Below are 19,963 nucleotides of genomic sequence, written 5' to 3' on the forward strand. Positions count from 1 at the left end.
GCAGCGGTGTGTGGCGTGCTGTCTGGGAGAGCGGGGCCGGGCACCTTTCTACAGCTCTGCCCCAGGCTTGGGAAGGGAAGTGATGGTCACCTGCTGTAGGATCCCACTATGTGCTGGAATGCTTCATGACAACCTGGGGAAAGGGCTGCAAACCAAGAGAGATGGCTGGCCCTTGAACATGCCCCAGTTAAGTGACAGGGGCCTACACTTAACAAATTTGTCGAGTTTGAAACCTCTGTAGATATATACTGGAACCTCGGTTTCCTAAGGGTCAATGGATTGATGTCTAGGAGGGGAATGGAGGAATTCGTCCTCACCAGTTGATCAAGGCTAGCCCTGTGGAGGTGTTCTGGAAGAGACAGGAGTAACTCAAGGTGCCACCAGAGTTCATTGGGAGTGCTGAGAGCCTTCCGTCATCGTCAAGGCCTGTCTGTAAGTGATGGTCCAATTTATGTACATTTCTTTTTTGAGACAGAATCATGTAATCCAAGCTGGCCTCAAACTCACTGTATAGCCAAGAAAGACATTGAACTTCTAAGCCTCCTGCCTTTACCTCTGAGCACTTCGATTACAGATATGGGTCACCCTGCCAGGCTTATACGGTGCTGGGGATGAACCTGGGCCTTCGTGCATGCTAGGCAAGCACTGTACCTACTGAACTACAACCTCAATCTGTTAGTTCAATTTAAATGAGAGTTTACTGGCTCAGGTAGCAGCACAGTGGACCCGCCAGTTTCAGGATTCAAAGGACGTGTCTTTAGCCCTCCACTTGGTTCTGCTTTGAGTCAGCTCTGTCCTTGGGTACTTCTCCAGCCTCTAAGACTCAAAGCAAACTCTTAGCAGTGAGCCCTGTGAAATGAAAGTTGCATACTTCTAAGGACAGTGACATGGTCTGGAAGGAAGGAAGAATCGGGAGGAACCGCAGAAGAGCAGGGAAGGGTCAGATCAAAGTAAGACTGAATATAGCTCTGTGTCCTTTGTCTGGGAGATGGTGGTGTGATGCAAGCTCTCCCTGTAGCCTTACTGCCTGAAGGCCACATGAGCTGTCTTGTGAAGTAGCTCAGCTCCCTGCCTGCAGCTTTGCTGGGAGGATGCTCCATGTTCTTGGCATCTTGATTGCCTCATTGACTTCTTTCTCACAACCTGTGTGTCACTCTTTCAGGGACTCCCTACAGGGACTCCAACCCTGCTGCTCACTGTCTTCTCAGGCCTTCCTCGGAAATCTAGGTGGAGGTCTCCATGACCCTGTAATTCTTATATTCTACATGCATGCAAAAAGTAGCCTCAGATGGATGACACTGAGATCTGCTGTAGCTCAAGCTATCCTCAGCCTCCTTGGACGACGGCTGCAGTGGCCTCTGAACACTCGGGCTGCTGGATCCAAGGATATGCTTTATTTTGTTTTTAAGTTAAAAATGTTATTTGTTAGTTATGAGACAGGGGCTCGCTCTGTAGCATAAACCTCCTTGACCCCACTATGTAGCCAGGACTATCCTCAAATTAAGACAATCCTGTCTCAATTTCCCAAGTATTAGGATTATAGGCATGAACCACCATCCCTGGTGTGCTTAGCTTCTTAAATAAATTCCAGTACTTAAAAATTATTATTATTGTTATTTTATTATTTTATATAGCCAGGCATGGTGGCACATGCCTTTAATCCCAGCACTCAGGAGGCAGAGGCAGGCTGATCTCTGTGAGTTCAAGGCCAACCTGCTCTACATAGTGAGTTCTAGGCAGGCCAGCTGGGGCTACAGGGAGACCCTGTCTCAAAAAGACCAAAAAAATGTATATATATATATATATATATGTTATATACATATATATAATATATATATACATATATATACAATGTATGTATATATATGTATGCTCGCACACATACTTATGGGGTGGCATGTGCCACGATGGGCATGTGGAGGCCAGAAGGACAACTCAGGAGTCAGTTCTTTCCTTCTACCATGTGGATCTTAGGGATGGAACTCAGGTTGTCAGGCTTAGCAACAAGTGCCTTTACCTACTGAGCCATCTTGCTGCCTTATCCTTAGCTTTATAAAACATTTTTAAAACCATTTATTTATTGTTTGTATGTGTGTTTCTGTGCAAGTGTGCCATAATGTGCATGTAGAGGTCAGAAGACAACTTATGGGAGTTGGTTCTCTCCCTGCTATGTGGGTTCTGGGGATCAAACTCAGGTTGTTCAGCTTAATGGCTAGCACCTTTACCTGCTATGCCATCTTGCTCATGCTTAGGTGTTTTTGGAGGAGGGGGCTTTTTGAGACAGGGTCTCCTGGTAGCCTCAGCTGGCCTGGAACTTGTTATGTAGACCAGACTGGCTTCGATCACACAGAGATCTGCCTGCCTCCCGAGTTCTGGGATTAAAGGCATGCACTACACGCCCAGTTCAGTCTTAGCTTTTTAAATGGCACTAAACTCTTTAGTAGCAACACTTTGCATGGCTCCAACTTTACATGTGACTTGTGGCTATTTTCTGGTTACACTGTATGTTTCACAAATCTTTCTCACTGTCAATCTGGCTAAACTCAGCTAGCAATAACCATGTACTTTGACTATGTGCTGACCTGAAATTTCCTCTGCCAAATAATGACTCCATCACTTTTAAATTCATAATTTCTCAAAGATTCAGATTTATTTGTGCTCATGGCTTTAGAGATTACAGACCATGGTGGGCTGTCACTGTTGTTTCTGGACCTGTGTGACACACAGCATAAACGTTGAAGGGCGTGGACGTGCACGTTTCTTTTGTCAAAATGTAACCTGAATGAGTTCTAGTCCAGTTTTCCTCAGAGTTCTCATTTTCTTCTGAAACCTCAGGAGCACAACATTTTCTCTCCACCTCCTGTCAGCATTCTGGTCTTCTGAGTCCCCACCAAAATTTCCCCTGAAACTCTGCTTACAGAAATCCTTGCTTCTGCTAGCCTGCTTCTACAAACTTTCCCGGATTTTTTCCTACACAGCAGTCCCAAAGGCTTCAGGTAGTCATAAGAATGACCTAATTCACTGGCATAAATTTTCTGTGTTACTCAGACTTTTCATGCCGTGACAAATACTGGAAAGAAAGAGCTTAAAGGAGGAAAGATTGATTTGGGTTGATGGTTTCTCAGGTACAATTCATGGTTGGCTGGCTCCATTGTTTCTGGGACTGTGGTGAGGCAGAATGTCAATGTGGAGGGATGTGGAAGAGCATAGTTGCTCACCACAGAGTGAGAGAGACAGGAAAGGGCAAGGGGCACGATGACCTTCATTAACAGGCTCCCAGTGACCTACTTCCTCCAACCAACCTTCCCAATAATGCCATCAAATTATGAGTTCATGAAGGGATTATCATTGATTAGACTAGAGACCTCATGCTTCCGTCACCTCTCAGTGATTGGCATAAGTGCACCACATGCATGCAGTGACCGGAAGAGGGCATTGGATTCCCTGGAACTGGAGTTATGGACAGTTGTTAGCTGCCGTGTGGGTGGATGCTGGGAACCAAACCTAGGTCCTCTGCAAGAGCAGTCAGTGCTCTTAACTGCTGAGCCATCTCTCCAGCCTCCACCTTTAAAACAAAAAGTTTATCTTTTGAGACAGGGCCTCTCACTGCTCTGAGGCTCTCTGATTATATTAGGCTGGCAAGCCAGGGAGCCCAGGGATCTGGCTGACTCTGCCTCCCAATCTCTGGAATTACAAGTACATCTAGCTGTATGTGGGTTCCAGGGTCTCAAACTCAGGTCCTCCTGCTTGTATAGCGAGGACTTAACCAACTAAGTCATCTCCTATTTTCTTGAAGAGCCAGTTGCTAAGTACTTACCTGCTCATGTGGGAATCTGCCTTTCCAGTCAGAGTCTCTACTCCATGAACCAGGAACAAGTTAGGAGATGGTAGGCAGCTGAACTGGAAGACTCTAGAGCTTAGGGGCTGGGTGGCTGTGTTCAGTCAGACCCAAGCATATCAAAGGATGCAGGGAAACATAGAAATGTTTGGAGCTGACTGAGAGCTAGCAGGGTCTTGATTTCCAGTCTTCATCCCTTAGCTACATTTTATTTCATGTTTGTTCTGTCATTCAGGAGTTTTAGCTGCTAATGGTGTAACACTGGGTACATTAGTTGACCCTTCTGTGCCTGATGTCCTCTTATATAAAATGAGATCAATAATTGCAACCACTTTATAGAGAATGTAAGGGTTAAGTGACTCAATATATGTGGAATGCTTAGACCTGTACCCAGCGTGTGATAAATTACCACAAATATACATCCTGCTATTGCTAGTACTTGGCATGACCCTGCTGAAGCAATCATCCCTAAGACAGTTGGAGCTTCTCAGGGATTTCTGGGTAGTCCGTGGCCTGGCATGGCAGGGTGGTGCACCTGGGATGGGCATAGATTTTGAGTGTAGTGCTGATACCCAGAGAACTGAGATTCTGATTTTCATTTGCCCTGCTGAGGAGTGTGTGAGCACGCTATGTGGACCCAAGGACAGGTGCTGAGAACAGTGGTGGTTACTATGGAAATCACTGTAGAAGTGAGCTTTTCCTTCCTTTCACTCCTGCCTCAGACCCTCTGTAACTCTAGCCCCCTTCAGGAGCAGTAGGGAGCAAGAGGTTCCATTCTACCTCTCCCTGCAGGTTCCTGGATCTTCTGCCTCTCCTCAGATGGTCTCCGTCAGCAGCACTTGGCTACCCCGAGTCTGGGTCCTGGAAACTCTTGATCACGTCATTTATTCCCTATGAAAGTGGAATCCATGGCTCTGAGGAGAGTCCCTTCTATGACCTTGTTTGAAATAGGGCAGGCAGAGAGGGAGAGGGCAGCCCGTGCAAGGAGAGCCCCTGGCTTCCCCACATTCCCTGTGAACACCTAAGGCTAAGCACAGGTAAGGAGAGTTCAAGGAGTTCACAACCAGATCTTCCTGGAGCACAAACAAAGAACGTGTCTATTTGTTAGGGCTGGTGAGTGTTGCGGGGTAAGGTGGAGGCCAAGCATTGTCCCATGGTAGGAAGGAATGTACCAGCTCATATGCAGCACCCACCTGTTCCTAGGCACACCCAGTCCATTCAGTCTCTCCTCCAGAGTCCAAAAGGCCTGGGGTTTGTCTAGTGCACGCAGAAGACCCTGAGGATCTATGAACTGCTTTATAAAGGAGAGATTCCTCTTTTGTCCTTTTTTGGTCTTTTTGAGACAGGGTCTTCCTGTAGCCCCAGCTGACCCGGAACTCGTTATGTAGACCAGTCTGGCCTCAGAGACCCGCCTGCCTCTGCCTCCTGAGTGTTGGGTTTAAAGGCATGTGCTGCCTACCTGAAAGATTCCTCTTATATCACCCACCCAATACCTGTACTTGCTTATGAAAGTATCTGACTGTAAAAAACATCAGGGTTGGGCCAGGCAAACAGCAGGAGTTACCACCCTACTCATCCACAAGCAGACATGGCTACTAACCCTAGCCGTGCTGGCCCAGGGCCAGGAAATGACTTTCTTCTTAAAAAAAAAAAAAGAGGCCAGACATGGTGGGGCACACTTTTAATCCCAGCACTTGGGAGGCAGAGGCAGGCGGATCTCTGTGAGTTCGAGGCCAGCCTGGTCTACCGTGTGCGTTCCAGGACAGCTGGGGCTACAGGGAGACCTTGTCTCAAAAAGACCAAAAAAAAAAAGAAAGAAAAAGAAAAAAAGATTTCCAGTCTCAAAAATAAATAAATAATTAAATAAATAAAATAAAATAAAATAGAAACAGCCACTCTCAGCTGGGCATGGTGGCACATGCCTTTAGTCCCAGCAAACGGGAGGCAGAGGCAGGAGGATCTCTGTGAGTTCAAGGTCAGTCTGGTCTACATAGTGAGTTGCAGGTCAGCTGGGGCTACAGGGAAACCCTCTCTCTGAAAACAAAACCACTCTCTAGTAGAAAAATACCATAAGCATAGTTTTAAAATGACTTATTTATTATAATATTACTCAAATACGCACAAGCTATGCTTACAGACAGGGAAGATAACAAGGCAGAGCCACTGACTGGAAAGCCTGCTGTTTTCTCTCAGTGATCCACTTCTGAAGGGAGCTGGACAGGGCTGGAGGGACACGTCCTCATGCTCCAGCTGCTGATATCATTAAGACCTCCAGTAGATCCCTTGTCTGGGCAGTTATGGTCTCTCTCTGTGTCTCAGACTTATTTTAAAGAGCAGGAAAGCTGGGCTAAAACATCAGTTCAAGAGGCACTAGCTAAATTTAGGAAGGTCAGGGGTGAAAGGGAGCTAGAGGAGGGGACCTACTTCTTCCTGGGATGCTGAATGGTATTAGGCATTGCTGGAAATCTGTTCAAATAATTATTAGTGTGAACAATAAGTTCCTCCAGTTCTTTTTAAAATATATTTTATCTTTTTTTATGTGTATGAGTATATTACCTGCATGTATGTCATGCAATGCCCAGGGAGGTCAGAAGAGAGTGTTGAATTCCCCTGGAACTGGAGTTACGGATGGTTGTTAGCCACCATGTGGGAATTGAACCTGGGTCCTTTGCAAGAACAGCTAGTGCTTTTAACTGCTGAGCCATCTCTCCAGTCCAAGTTCTTTGAGCTCTTACTGTAAACATTTCCTTCTGATGTCTGGTGTCCTATAAATAAGCAAAGACTAGGGGACGGGGCAACTTGGCTCTCAAATTAGCAGCTGTCAGAGTCTCCCTTGCTGCCTGGGTGCCTCAAGCCAGCCCATCATTAGGCCAGCACCAGTCATCTGGAACACTCCATGGACACCCTGAGAAAACTGCATAACAATCACAGCTCATTGCCCTGACTCCTGAAGGCGTGGCCTTAAGGAGGGTTGGCTGAGACAGTTTGTACCAGACTTTGCTGTCAAAGGCTCTGTGAACTCTACCCAGGCCTCAGAGGGGAGCACTTCCCACGGCCACCCAGCAGAAGCGGCTGGTTTAAGTGGTGTAAAGAGGTAAGGCTGTGATTAGTTCAATCATTCCTTCTCTGGCTACATCAGCAGGTGCTGACTGACTCCCTGAGTGATCCAGCTGTCCTGTGCCGCTTCCCCTGGTTTCGCATCATTAGGCCAATAAAAGGCTTCTCTTGAGAGGCCTTTTCTTGCCTGTTTAGTAGCAAGGGCTGAACTGGCGACATGAAGAAAGTAGAGGCAGTGGCAGCGGAGCAGTTGGCAGGCCAAGCTGCAACCGGCAGGGCAGCTTATTTCTTGGCCGTGGAGAGGCAGAACTGACTGGGTCTGTGGCCCGGCTGCTGAGCCAGCTGGCTGCCTGAGCCAGAAAGAACAGTTGAAGAGAGAGGCCAGGGTAGGAACAAGAGGGACAACAGAGGCAAAGAGGATGGAGAGCTGGCGCTGAAGAAGAAAAGATGGCTGTGGTGACCCAGAGAAGACAAGCCGCAGGCCCTGGTCACTGGGAAAGTTCCAGGCAGCAGTCAAGCCTTTAGTCTCAGATACTGCCGGCACGGTAGTTGTGACTCAGGTCACTGTCCAGGTCTCAGGAATCTTGATACCTAGGCCCAGCAGAAGATGTAACACCAGCTATTAACAAGGGCTAAGGAACATTGGTCCCCTAGGCCTAGGCAAGAGTTTTAAAAAGTCGCACCGCAAAGGTCCTAGGCAGAGGCCTGCGCCGAGGTCTCTAACACTAGGGGGAGCCACCTGCTGCTGTTCCCGCCTTGCTGCTGCTGCAAAAGCTGCTGCAGGTAAGCACTGGAAGGGTGCCTGCTTCACTGTCTAGCCACACTTTGTATCTGGTTCGCATAAAGGGCCCCAGCCAGGTGATAGGTCACCAAAGGTCTATAGACTACTTGCCCGCCCCAGGTACTGCCCCAGGTACTGCCTCAGTCGCGACGAAAAGGCACACTGGACACATCCGACCGTGTTCATTATCTCTGTGTTCCAAGTGTCATGCAGCTTCCAGAGGGGACCCAAAGGGCTTCAGGGTCTCTCCCTCCTGTAACTCCCCCTCCATACCCATGGTGCCAAAGCTGCCCAGTGCCAGGCCCAGGAGGGTACCGGATCTCTGGGGCGTGGGGGTGGGGGGCTCGCTAGTCTCGCACCAGTGCGTACTCCTTGGGTGCCCAGAGCAGGCGAGGGTGGTGAATCTCTGTCCTCCAACCGATTTCCTGAGCCCAGCAGAACTCGGGTGACAGCAACTTGGTGGGCTTGTGCAGCCAGAAGAACTTGTTGAGGTGGCTCTCGTCGTGCCACAGCGCCTCGATGCCGCGCTCCTGGTCCTGCTGCAGGCCAAGCACACAGTGGGCCGTCAGCTGGCGCAGCGCCGCCACGCTGCCCCCGAACACCGCCGCGTGGTAATAGAAGTCGCCCTCCCCGGAGAAGAGCGCGGCAGCAGAACGTGCGTTCCGCTCGTAGGGCAGCAGCCACCGCGGCCAGCGGTAGTGCCAGGCGTGAAGCTGCGCCACCAAATCGGACAGCGCCTCGGGGCCGAAGTGGCCGACGAAGTGCTGGTCCACGTCCAGGCAGAACACGTAGTCAGTCTCCCTACCCAGCCGCCCGCCTAGCGCCTCGTGCAGTGTGCGCATGCGCGCCATGGACACGTCTTGCCAGCGCCTCTCGCGCACCACGCGTTCCACTCTCAGCTGGCGACCGACGCCCATTGCCACGTGGGGCACTGCTTCCGGCCGCTCCGTGAATATATAGTACACCACGCGCTGGCCCACCATGAAGTGCTGCTCCGCTGTCTCCAGGAACTGCTTCAGGTACTTCTCCAGGTACCTGCAGGGCAGGTGTCCCCAAATCAGCCCTGCCACCCTCCACCCCTGCCCATACCAGGTCGTGCGTGCCCCCAAGCCCCCAATACTAGAATCTTCCAGCCTTGGCGCTGCGGGATAAATCCCCGTGCACTCTTTTAAAGAGCTCTGGTGCCTTGCACAAGTATACAAGCCTCCAGCGTGGTACTGAGGCTTGACTCTTGACTTGTGCTTGCTCGATTCCTGGCACACCTGTGGGAGTCTAGAACCAGAAATCAGCAACCCAGAGTGTGGGAATCACAGCCTTGGAACCCAGGACCTGGAGATCCTGGAATTTTGGTTCCTGGAGCCTCTGGCCCATAGAGATTACATGGGAGCATTCTTGTCCTCCTTAAGAGGCTGGGAGAGGCCAAAGCCCAAAGATATAGCAATTCTGCCCATCCTCCCTGGGCCAGCACTAGGTCTGTCTGTCCCCTTGCATTGCAGTGTCCTCCTGGCTTTCTCTTCCTTATGGGGCCTTGGGGGTGGGGGGGCCTACATGGTTGGAAGGCATCTGATGACAAAATTCTTTGCCCAGCCTTTCAGCCATCTCTTCTTGGATGGGAGGCTTGCCTTCCTTCCACAGGGTCCTGGCCAGCTCCCTTTATTGTCCTGCACTCTGCCTTTTGGTGCCATAGGGTCCTAGATCTCATTGGCGTGCCCAGCCCAGAGCTGGGTGGACACCATCTTGGACCCGCAATGAGAAAGCAGAGCCCTGCTACTTTTCTGTTCTACCCACCTGGCTCCTATACCTGAGGTACATCCTTTGTCTAGACCCCTCTTGCAATGCTCTGTCTCCCTGCAATAGTTCTGTCCTTCCTGTCCTCCTCAGTCATTTGCTTCTGTGGCTACTCTTTTGACTTGGTCACCATCAGTGTCTTTACTTCCAAAACTACAACTTCACAATACCACTGTGTGAGACTCCCATTTCTCCAGCTAATCCTGATCCCACTTCACCTACAAACATCCCTGCCTAGCTGAGTTCTCTGGTCTAGAAACCTTGCCAGCACTCCATATGTCATTTTCCAATGCCACCCCATCCCAGTGTCCCTCTTTACCCAGCTTGGGTTCACTCCCTTGCAAATCGCTGAGCTCCCACTCCCTCTCCTTCCACCAGACTTCCCTGGTAAAACCTTACCCCTGCCATGCTATGTGCCTTCAGTGGAGCAATCTGCCTCCAGTGAATGCCTTAGTTGACCCAGTTGCTGTGCCCCTTTTCTCCCCACTAACCTGAAAGACCCCCACGTTTTCTCACACAAACCCATTGCCTCCCTCAGGGTGGGCCAGACCTAAGCCACGGTGGCTTCTTTCTTAGGAGTAATTCTGAGTCACTGACTGCATAGCTTGGTGGACTTTGGGACATTGACGTCCAGGGAGAAGGAGACAGGAGAGAGTGTGCCTGTTCTTCCCTGGGAGTCTGAGACAAGTTCAGCCTCTTTGGGATCCCATGGCAGGAGGCAAGGCTCCACAGATCCTGAGCCACGTTCACACCGCTCCCACTCCCTGCCTGAGAGCACAGCACCCCTCCCCAGGCCTTACCTGCCTACAGCAAAGACAGTCAGCCCAATGGTGAGATTTTGCCTTCTAGCCTCTTGCTGGGCTACATCTGGGTCGAAGGTATCATCCCAAATAATGGGGGCTCCCCAGGAGGTACAGGTCAGGACTTCAGGCCGGGCCCTGGCCACAGGATTGGGAAAGAGCTCCATTCACCCAGCTGCTTAGCGTTTGATCATTGCCAGCTCCCCAATGCTGGGCCCTGGGGACCCACAGACAATTCAGACTGTCCCTAAAAACCTCTGGCTCAGAACCAACCAAAGACAGAGAACTGAGTGACTTGTGACCTGATGGGGCCCCTGTGATCCTAAAGATGGAGGTCAGGGTGGGGTGAGAGGAGGGCAGGGACCCGGGGCAGACCTGTGTAGTCTATGGTCATGCTGAGTTCCCAGCAGGGGTGCTGGCTCCTTACCAGTGGCGCAGGTCACCTGTGAAGTTGTCTCTCAGCAGAGGCATTATGTCTGTGGGGCAGATGCCCATGGGAATGAAGGCTTCCAGGTACCTGTGGGTGGGGACAGCAGTAAGGGTTATGTCACTTGCTCAGAATGGAGAGCCCACAAGACACTTGCCCAGGCTAAGCCACTTATCACCCTCTATCCTGGAAGAGGTCTCTGGAAAGATGTACTTTAACCCTTTCACTGTTGTTCCACATCCTGGGGGAGGGGCTGTACCTGAGCATAGGGTGTCCATATCCATAGAGGCCCAAGAGGCCTAGTGCAGACAGGATCAGCCGCCACAAGAGTTTCTTCCTAGCTCTGGGGGGTTGGAGGGGGAAGGACATCAGCAACTCTTTTACATGTCCATATGCACACATACACGGATCTGATTGTGTACACACCCACAAACACAGATACACATGTGGGTGAGCATGCACGTACACATAAGGAGAAGTCACTGCTTGGTTTTTATGCTTCACTTTATTTATTTTTTAGTAACAGCCCACACAGCAGACATTCAAAACAAAGAGTATATGCAGCCCAAAGCCTTTCCAGTACTTCCTCATGGAGGCGGCCAGGGGTCCTAGTCTCATGTGTCCTCCCAGAGCTGGTCTGCGCATAGACAGGCCTGGAAACTGTAGCAAGTGCTTGCTCTTCCTCTGATTCCCGCAGCACAGCAAACACTTTGCTCTACGCCTTTTTATTCTTTTGCTGATCATAGTGTCTTTTGATAATACTTGATACTTATTAGACCTCAGCATTTAAAGATGACATTGTGAGCTGGGCATGGTGGTGCACGTCTGTAGTCCCAGCACTTGGGAGGCAGAGGCAAGGGGATCAGTGTGGTAGGATGTGACTTGAGCAGGCTTAGAGGACAGTGGCATCCAGGCTTGGGGTGCCTAGCAGGTGGGGATGACACTGACCCTGGATGGGAGAAACGGCCAAGAAGAAAGAGGAATCTGTGAGTGAAGAGCTGTTTGGATCTCAGTGATGCTGGGCTGGCTGTTTTCAGAGAGTACACATCTGTGGTGGCCAGGTCCAGCTTGGGCTAGAGTTCTTCCCACAGAGCTCAAGGACCCTCTTCATGGCTTGGAGGCAGTGGGCTTTGGATTTGTCTATGGTTAGTTGTTTTCTGCAAGGGCCCCAAATGCTGTGCATCTTCTAGAGCCCCTGGTTAGAAGCAGACATTGGGTCCAGGTGCTGGGTTTGAATCCCTGCGCAACTATTAACAAGGCTGGGCCCTTTGAGCAGTGGTGTCTTCATCTGTGAGATGGAGTGATTGGAACATCATCCTCAGAGGCTGGTCCAGGACTTGGAGTTAACATTAGCCAAGAGACTGGGGCAAGCCTTGTGTGTTGTAAACTCACTAAAGCTCAGCTGCTCATGGTGTTTATGAGGTTTCTTCCTCACACAGCCTTACCATGCCATCAGCCTCCTGGCTCCATGCTCTGTCTGCCCTACAAATCCTTCCAAACTAACCCTTGTGATCCCTTTCAGGAAGGCTGCCTACATCAAACCCCTTATGCCTTGGAACTGTTCACCACCAAGTGTGCATAGGCTTTGCTTGGAGGATTAACGAGCTAGTATTCATGCATGCATGTTCTTCCCCTGGGAACTCTCTCAGCACACAGCACCTCCGAAAGGTGACCAAGCTAGAAACCTGCAGGCAGCCCAGGCCCTCCCTCTCCCCCACCTACCGTGGTAGTCCCCAGGTTGGAGTCCCTTGGCCTCCTTGTCTCTGTCCTTCCTGTTCTTTGCAGCCTCCATGTGATCCTGGCCAACTCACTCCCCACTCAGCCCCCAGCGCCATCTCCTAAAAGACCAGCCTCCCCGAATAGTGTCTCTATCACACCAGCAGATAAGTCCTTAAAGGATTCATTTAATAGGCAAATATATGGAAAAATGTATGTCCTCACCAGTAACCAAAGACATACAAAGTAGGACCCAGTGACAGATTTTGCTTATAAAATGAGCACCTTTTCAAAAACCTATGACAAAAATAGCTGAGCCACCAGCACACAGTGTGAGAAAGGTGCTCCTGGGTATGCTGGAGAGCTATTTTGCTTCTAGTACTTGTTCCCAGTGGGCCAAGTCACAGGCAATCTGTTCAAAGATGGTCTTCAGTATGGAAAATGTTTATGTATCAAGATGTTGGTCAGCCTCTGCTTGGCCCAGCACTTGGTATTACATATTGGATACAGTGTAGCACCAAGCTCTGTACTGGGTCAAGGATGTCAAGGTGAGTGGGAGTGTGCGACAGACCTGTCTTCAGGATGTGGAATCAGGAAGATGTGGCTGCCCTGGGGAAGGCAGAGTAAAAGAACTGAACTGGGTTCAGTGAACCCTGGGAGGAGGGTACACACAAGGTGTTGTGAGGAAAAGTCAGGGCATAGCATACCAACCAGGGGGGCAGGGAGGAAGTCAGGAGGCTTCTTGGGACTTCTGGAGGATCTGACCTGTAAGCTAGGGCCTGGAGAACTGGAAGATACTGAGATAAAGGATACAGGGAAGGAGGAAGAGCAGCCCCCAAGGAAACACCAGTGTACCCAGGTGAGGAGGTGGGAAAAAGCTTGGCAGGCAGGTGCACTGGTAAGTCTTCCTGTAAGGTGGGAGGTAGAATGCCACAGATGGGGAGAGCTGGGAATTGAGGCTATGGAGGCCAGCCTGGTCCAAGATCACTAGGGCCAGTTCACCAGGGCCTACACTCCAGGCCCAGGGCTTAGGACTTCACTTCAAGACTGTCAGGCCTGGACCTGGTGTTTGGTAGGGAGGGAGTGGCTGGAAGCAAGAAGTTAAGGGTTATGGTGCCAGACAGGGGAGTTGCTGGGGCATGAAGCAAAGCTTTGGTGACTGGATGGGGAAGAATAAGCAGTGGAGGACAGTGGAGGAAGAATGGGTAGCCTGAGGCCATGGATGGCTGGGACAAGACTCCGGGCTAAGAAGGCAAACTGTTTACTTGTCTGGTTGGGGTAGGGCCTGGAGCTTAAGACAGTTCTGAGGTACACCAGGAGGGCAGGGGTATCATTGGAGAGAGCACAGAGGGGAAGGAGGCCAGCCCAGGCACTGAAGGCTGGTTATGTATAGGTCAGGGGGTGGAAGCTTCTATAAGAGGAAGGTGGTGTGGAAAGTGTGGTGTGTGTGTGTGTGTGTGTGCGTGTGTGTGTGTGTGTGTATGTGTGTGTGTGTGCATGTGTGTAGGTGACCTCCCTGAAGCTAAGCTATGAGGAGTAAAGGCACAGGATGGCATCTGGAAGGGTCAAGGTGTTGGGGTTGACTGAGACATGGGTTCCATTGACACTGGGGAGGCCAGCTTGGCTGACAGCTACCTGAAGGTATCCATAGCAGGGTGTCTGAAGTCTCAGGAACACGCCTTGTCTGAGCTGCTCAGACAGACCTGAAAAGGGTCCCAACATCTAGCTGGGGCCACTGACTAAATGAACTTGTCATGAGACAGAAGTCATGTGGAAAACTGCTTACACAGGAGTGTGAAAGGAAAACATAGGCTCTAAAAGTGATGTGCATCAGGATGAGAGCTTGGCAAGAGTCAAAAGCATCCAGCAGAAAGTAGACCAAAAGGTCTGCTTAGTGTGTGTGGTGTGGTTACTGTAGCGTTTCCCTTTTATTCTTCTCAGTTGCCTGTGATGTTTTTATAGTGCTGTGTGTGTTTATGCATGTGTGGAGTATGCATGCCTGTGTGTGGAGACCAGTCAGAGGTTCTCCTTGGGCGTCCTTCCTCAGGTGCAGTTCATTTTTGTGCATGTATATGGTATTATGAATTGAACTTAGGGTCTCACATGTTCTAGGCAAGCACTTCACCACTGAGCTATATCCCCAACCCCCACATTGTTTGGAGAATTAACTATATTCTCCATTGTATTCATGCATACGTGTTTCAGGATCCCATGAATGCACTGTATTCATGCATGCATCCTCCAGGATAGGGAGGGCAGGGGGGTCTAAGTTCCTTGGAACTTGCCATATAGGCTAGTCTGGTTGACCAGTCTCAAGAATCTGCCTGTCTGTGTCTCTTCAGCATTGGAACGACCACTGTGAACCTTAACACCAGGCTTTTTAAAACTGTGGGTTCTGGGGATCGAATCCAGGTCTTTATGCCTCCATAACAAGCACTATATGGCTTTTTTAATGAGGAAAGAAGAGTTAGCACTTCTGACTGACTACAAGATAAAGTCTACATCTCTTAATCCTGAAAATGCCTTCAAAGTGTGACCTGTGCTCTGTGGTGCATGTCGCTGCGCATCCTCACCCCCTCCCTGCTGACAGGCCCTCCAGTCTCCTCAAGGAACATCCCAAGGCTGTTCTAGCATTGCTTGGAAAAGCAAATGGAGTCTGATGGGCTGGCATGTTCAGTCCCCAGATCCCACATGGACGGGGAAGAGAGCTGGCCTCCCCAGGTTTCCTCTGACTGCCACACACCCACTATGGCATGCTCACGCTCACATACACAAACACACATACATACATACAAACACATATGCATACAAATACACATGTACACAAACATGCAAGAATACATACATATACATATACACATACATATGTACATGCATATGCATACACATACATACAGAAATAAGTATAATAAAAACATTTTTTTGGTCTTTTTCAGACAGGGTCTCCCTGTAGCTTCAGCTAGCCTGGCCAGACTCACTACGTAGACCAGGCTGGCCTTGAACTCAGAGATCTGCCTGCCTTTGCCTCCCGAGTGCTGGGACTAAAGGCGTGTGCCTCCGTGCTTGGCATAATAGAAACATTTAAAAAAAGAGAAAAAAATGGGTATTTGCAAGGACGAAGGGGACTAATAAGGGGGGAAAAGGTAAATATGAATCAAGTTATGATCGAAACCTACTATTTTAGATGCTAGCTTAAAAAAAAGAAAATGCCTCTTCAGCATATCCTACCAGTGTGCGCCAATGTAGCCGTTCGTGGTGGCCCACGCCTTTAATCCCAGCACTCGGGAGGCAGAGGCAGGTGGATCTCTGTGAGTTTGAGGTCAGCCTGGTCTCCATAGCGAATCCAGGCCAGCTAGGGCTACAGGGAGACCCTGTCTCAAAAAGACCAAAAAAAGAAAAAGAAAATATGACTAACAAAAGGATGGAGACAATGACGTCCCCAGCAGAGACTGGTGAACTGAACTCTGCGGGTTCTAATGGCCGAGGACAATGCAACCATTAGGAAACGTTGAGTACATGAACGTGTGCTGTGGAAGAGACCAGAACAGAACTCCATGGAGAGGTGGGTGCGGCTTCTCCTCTGCCTGTGTCTGTGTGCGTAGACACTGCATCCATAGAGCTGCATTAGCCATCTATGGGGGATGCTAGAATGGTAGCACCCAGTAGATATAAAATGTGAGCCACATAGTTAACTTTAAACTTTATAGTAGCCACATTTTAAAAGTCCAACAGGTGAAATGAAATTTTTAAATATTTTATGTGTATGCGTGTATTGCCTGCATGTAGGTAAGTGCGCCCATGTCGTGCAGTTCCCTCGGAGGACAGAAGAGGCTGTCGGATCTGCTGGAACTGTTATTATGGACAGCTGATAGCTGCCATGTGGGTGCTGGGATTCGAACCTGGGTCTTCTGCAAGAACAGCCAGTGTTCTTAACTGCTGAGCCATCTCTCCAGCCCCGTGAAATGAATTTTTAACCAAATTTTTATTTAAACTGACATAGCCACATACCATTTTAACCTGTAATCAGTGTGAAAATTGACATATTTTCCATGATCCTTTTTTTCTAAGTCTAAATACTAAATCTAGTTTCTGTTTTTGACTTACACAGCATACTTTGGGTGCTCAGTAGCAACATGTGTGGGCTGGTGGCTGTGGGACAGTGTGAATTTAGAGGGAGACACTCCAGATTGGTGGTGGTGGCTGAGACTGCAGGAGGGAGACAAGGAACGCTGTGGTTGGTTGTTTGATTCAGTACCCTTCTTTCAAGCCTGCACAACCAGCATGCGCCCCTTCTGTTAGCTGGTGTGTAGCTTCTAGGATGTACCTACCATGCTGCATTTCCAGCCCTCTGCCTGAGCAGTAGCTTCGGGTATCTTGTGTCCCCTGGACAGCTGTGTCTGTTCAGGTGTCCCACAGATGCCCCAAACTCGCAGCCTCCCAATCTAGTTTGCATTCCCCAGCCCATCCCTTCTTCCCTTGCTCCTTTGACTCCAGAGACTCCTTCCCCCTCAACAATGGCTGTCCACTTCCACTGTCTAGTGCCGAGGCTCCTTCCGCCTGCCCGCTCTGTCCTCTCCGTGCCTCTCCCCCCGTGGATTCCTGTAACAACCTCCCAGCCAGACCCCTCAGCACCACCCTTCTCCCTCCACCATTGTTTCCTAGGCTTCCCACAACTAGATTGGACTTGTCACCCTGTCTCCAGACCGCTGTTTGCACCCCAACCCAATCACTCAGTTCCCAGGTCCTTGATGTCAGTTCCTCTCCCCACATCCCGGCCTTCACCAAACCTCCCCTTTAGCCCTTGCCTAACCACAGGTGACTATCTGCCCCTTCCCTTGGGGGAGGCCCTACATTGCTTCAGTGGACTTTATTTAGTCTTGGTGCCAAATCCCAGAACCTGCCTCATAGTTGGTGGCATCAACAATCATTTGCTAGAAGTGAATCAAGTATTGAGTTGTGCTTTAACTTCATTCTCTTTCTCAAACTCACTGTTAACTCCTTTGTTGAACAATCTGTTTGCCCCAGGAGTTAAGTCTGGGTTTATTACTAATCCTGGAACACTTCACAATCTTCCTCACGTCTGACCACAGTCCCAGTAGAGGCACTGAGACTGCTGCTGTTTGTGAGTGAGGTGTCTGAGGCTCAGAAGGGTTAAATCACTGGCTGGTGAGGGTTGGGCTGGCTGAGCCTTGAGTTTCGGTCTGTCCATCTGGAGTACAGTGTGCAGGGCAGATTTGGGCTTCTTAGAACCTGGCCCAGCTAGACCTCCGGCTCCTCTCACAAGAGCTCCTGAATACTGTCATTTCATCACCCATCAGTATGGCTCCTCTCCCCTCTGCCTGAAGCCCAGTCTCAGTATGCAGCAAGGGTGGGGCCTCCGCCTGCAGTGGCCCGTCTCATTCTCTTAGCCTTGTGCCCCCTCCCCCAGAAGCTGATGCTTATCTTTGGCACTGAGCATTAGTAGGGGCAGCCAGGCAGAGCTGGTCCTGAGTGGGAGAGGCTAGATCAAACAGCAGGATGAGGGAGGGTGCTGAGACTTGGGCTAGGGGTGAGATGTGAGGTAGGCAGCTACCATTTCCTCTTACCCCTCTGTGCTCCATTCAGTCTGGAGCTTTACGTTAGAGGCCCCTACATGATCCACTCCTCTACATTTCTTGACCAGATTTTCCAGAAGGGCCTGTGGGCCTCAGCTCCATCTGCAGAAGATGGCTGGGCAAGCCCTTCCCGACCCCCTGCTTTCCTTTCTCTGCTTTAAGGAGGAACATATTTCCAGTCCTGGGCTGTCAGTCCCCTTGGGGCCAGGGAGCTTACAGCTACAGCGTAGCCGTGGCCCTGGCTTTTGCCTCACCCAGGGGACAAAGGAAGAGGAGCTCTCCACCTCCTCAGGGGACACCGTCCCATTTCCTCACCATCCATTCCAAGAGGTGCCCCATCTTCCCAGCTGGTTCTCAGCTCTGGTGTCTAGGTCAGCTGGCCTGAGGGTTGTACTTCTACACCCTCCAGCCCCCTGGCAATGAACCCACTCACCTGAATCCCTGGGCAGCCATAGAGAGAAACCAGTTGAGATAACCTGCCAGGAACTTTCGCAGCTGGGGATGGGGAAGAAATGACCTACACCTAGTCCAGTGAAAAGGTATCCAGCTCCTTCCTGCCCCTCAGCCTTAGGAACCACACCCACAGAGGCAGTCAGGGATGTACTGCCCTGAGAGGCCTGCTTAGAGGTGGGGCCTACTGGAAGGAACTGGCCCCAGTGTGGGGGAAGAGCCAGGAAGCCCCTTGGGGTCAAGCATGTAGAAGAGAATGGATTGAACGAGGCTAGCCTGGAGGGAGGGATACCCTGAGCCATACGTACTGACTTCTCTTCTCCAAGGGTCCTGGGACCCCCCCTCTTCAAGTGTCATTTCTGGGAGTGGCTGGGATCAGGGTGCTCTGTTCCCTGTTCTGCATCAAACTCCAGCCAAAGCTGAAGGGCAATGGGCACCATGAGGTGCCTATGCCTGTCACCAGGTAAGGTCAGATCAGATTCTGTGGAGCTCACACTGGCAGTGTATCTAAAAGTGCCGAGTCCCATCAGAGAGCCAGGAAGTCAGTTTAGGTGGCAGGGAGATCAATTTAAATGTAGGAACAGGGAGATGACAGAAAGGATACAATCAGAATGTATTGTATGTAAGGGGAAGTATACATCTATGTATTTACATATGTATACTTTAAGTATGTACATACATATTACATAGGTTGGGAAATAGGTTTTTTTAATTATTTAATGTGTGTGAGTGTACTGTCTGTATGCATGTAAGTGCACCTATGTCATGCAATGCCTACAGATGTCAGGAGGGTATCAGATCACCTGGAACTGTAATTACAGGCAGTTGTTAGCCATCATGTGGGTGCTAGGAATTAAACCCAGATCCTTTGCAAAAGCAACAGCCAGAGCTCTTAACTGCTGAGCCATCTCTCCAGCCTCAGAAATAATTTTTAAAACTGTGAGTCATGACCAAACATTTGTGAAAATCTGAAGTGTCAACAACAGGAGCAAATATTCAAATAGTAAAAGCTGGGGTGATGGCTCACAACTGTTATCAGCACTTAGGAGCTTGAGGCAGGACTGCTAAGTCAGAGGCCCAGGCCGGCCTGGGCTACATGAAACCCTGTCTCAAAATACAAAATAACTAACTTTGGACTATGTTAGGCCAGTTCATTCAACGTGAGAAAGATGAATACTGTCCGAGTTCGCCATCTTAAATTTACCAAATTCTCTTCTGAGGAGTAGCTTTGGCCCCCTCTCCATCACACACACACACACACACACACAAAAAGTGAGTGGGACCTGGTTAATTTTTCTTGCAAAGGAAAATATTGTGGTCCAAGGGAAAAGACTAGCTTAAGTCATGCCGGTCCAGGAAGGGCTGCTGTGCACACCGCCAGCAGAGGAAAGGGGCAGACAGGAGGTGCCTTTTTGGTGGGGGTGAGAGGGAATCCCTACCGCTTACTTTCCCTCAGGCCACCTCCCTCAAGCCTTACTGGCTTATTTAATGCAGTGTTCCCAGCCTTTAGGG

General features: G+C 50.0%; 1 protein-coding gene across 2 annotated transcripts; it reads right to left on the bottom strand.

Moving 5' to 3' along the window:
• Positions 1–5,924: 5,924 nt before the first annotated feature.
• Positions 5,925–18,510, bottom strand: A3galt2 (alpha 1,3-galactosyltransferase 2). 2 transcript variants are annotated; one of them, XM_017797177.2, is made up of 6 exons: positions 18,435–18,510; positions 10,951–11,034; positions 10,692–10,781; positions 10,265–10,402; positions 8,036–8,711; positions 5,925–7,486 (listed from the first exon to the last, which is right to left on the bottom strand). In XM_017797177.2, the coding sequence occupies exons 1-6, from the start codon at positions 18,452–18,454 to the stop codon at positions 7,457–7,459; spliced, it is 1,038 nt and encodes a 345-aa protein (XP_017652666.1). In that variant the 5' UTR covers positions 18,455–18,510; the 3' UTR covers positions 5,925–7,456. The 2 variants fall into 2 exon arrangements, with proteins under 2 accessions (XP_017652666.1, XP_017652667.1); XM_017797178.2 differs by lacking the exon at positions 5,925–7,486 and having other exon boundaries at positions 7,845–8,711.
• Between the last annotated feature and the right edge of the window lie 1,453 nt (positions 18,511–19,963).

Source organism: Nannospalax galili, unplaced genomic scaffold (assembly GCF_000622305.1).
Source record: "Nannospalax galili isolate Female #2095 unplaced genomic scaffold, S.galili_v1.0 scaffold473, whole genome shotgun sequence".
Lineage (NCBI taxonomy): Eukaryota > Metazoa > Chordata > Mammalia > Rodentia > Spalacidae > Nannospalax > Nannospalax galili.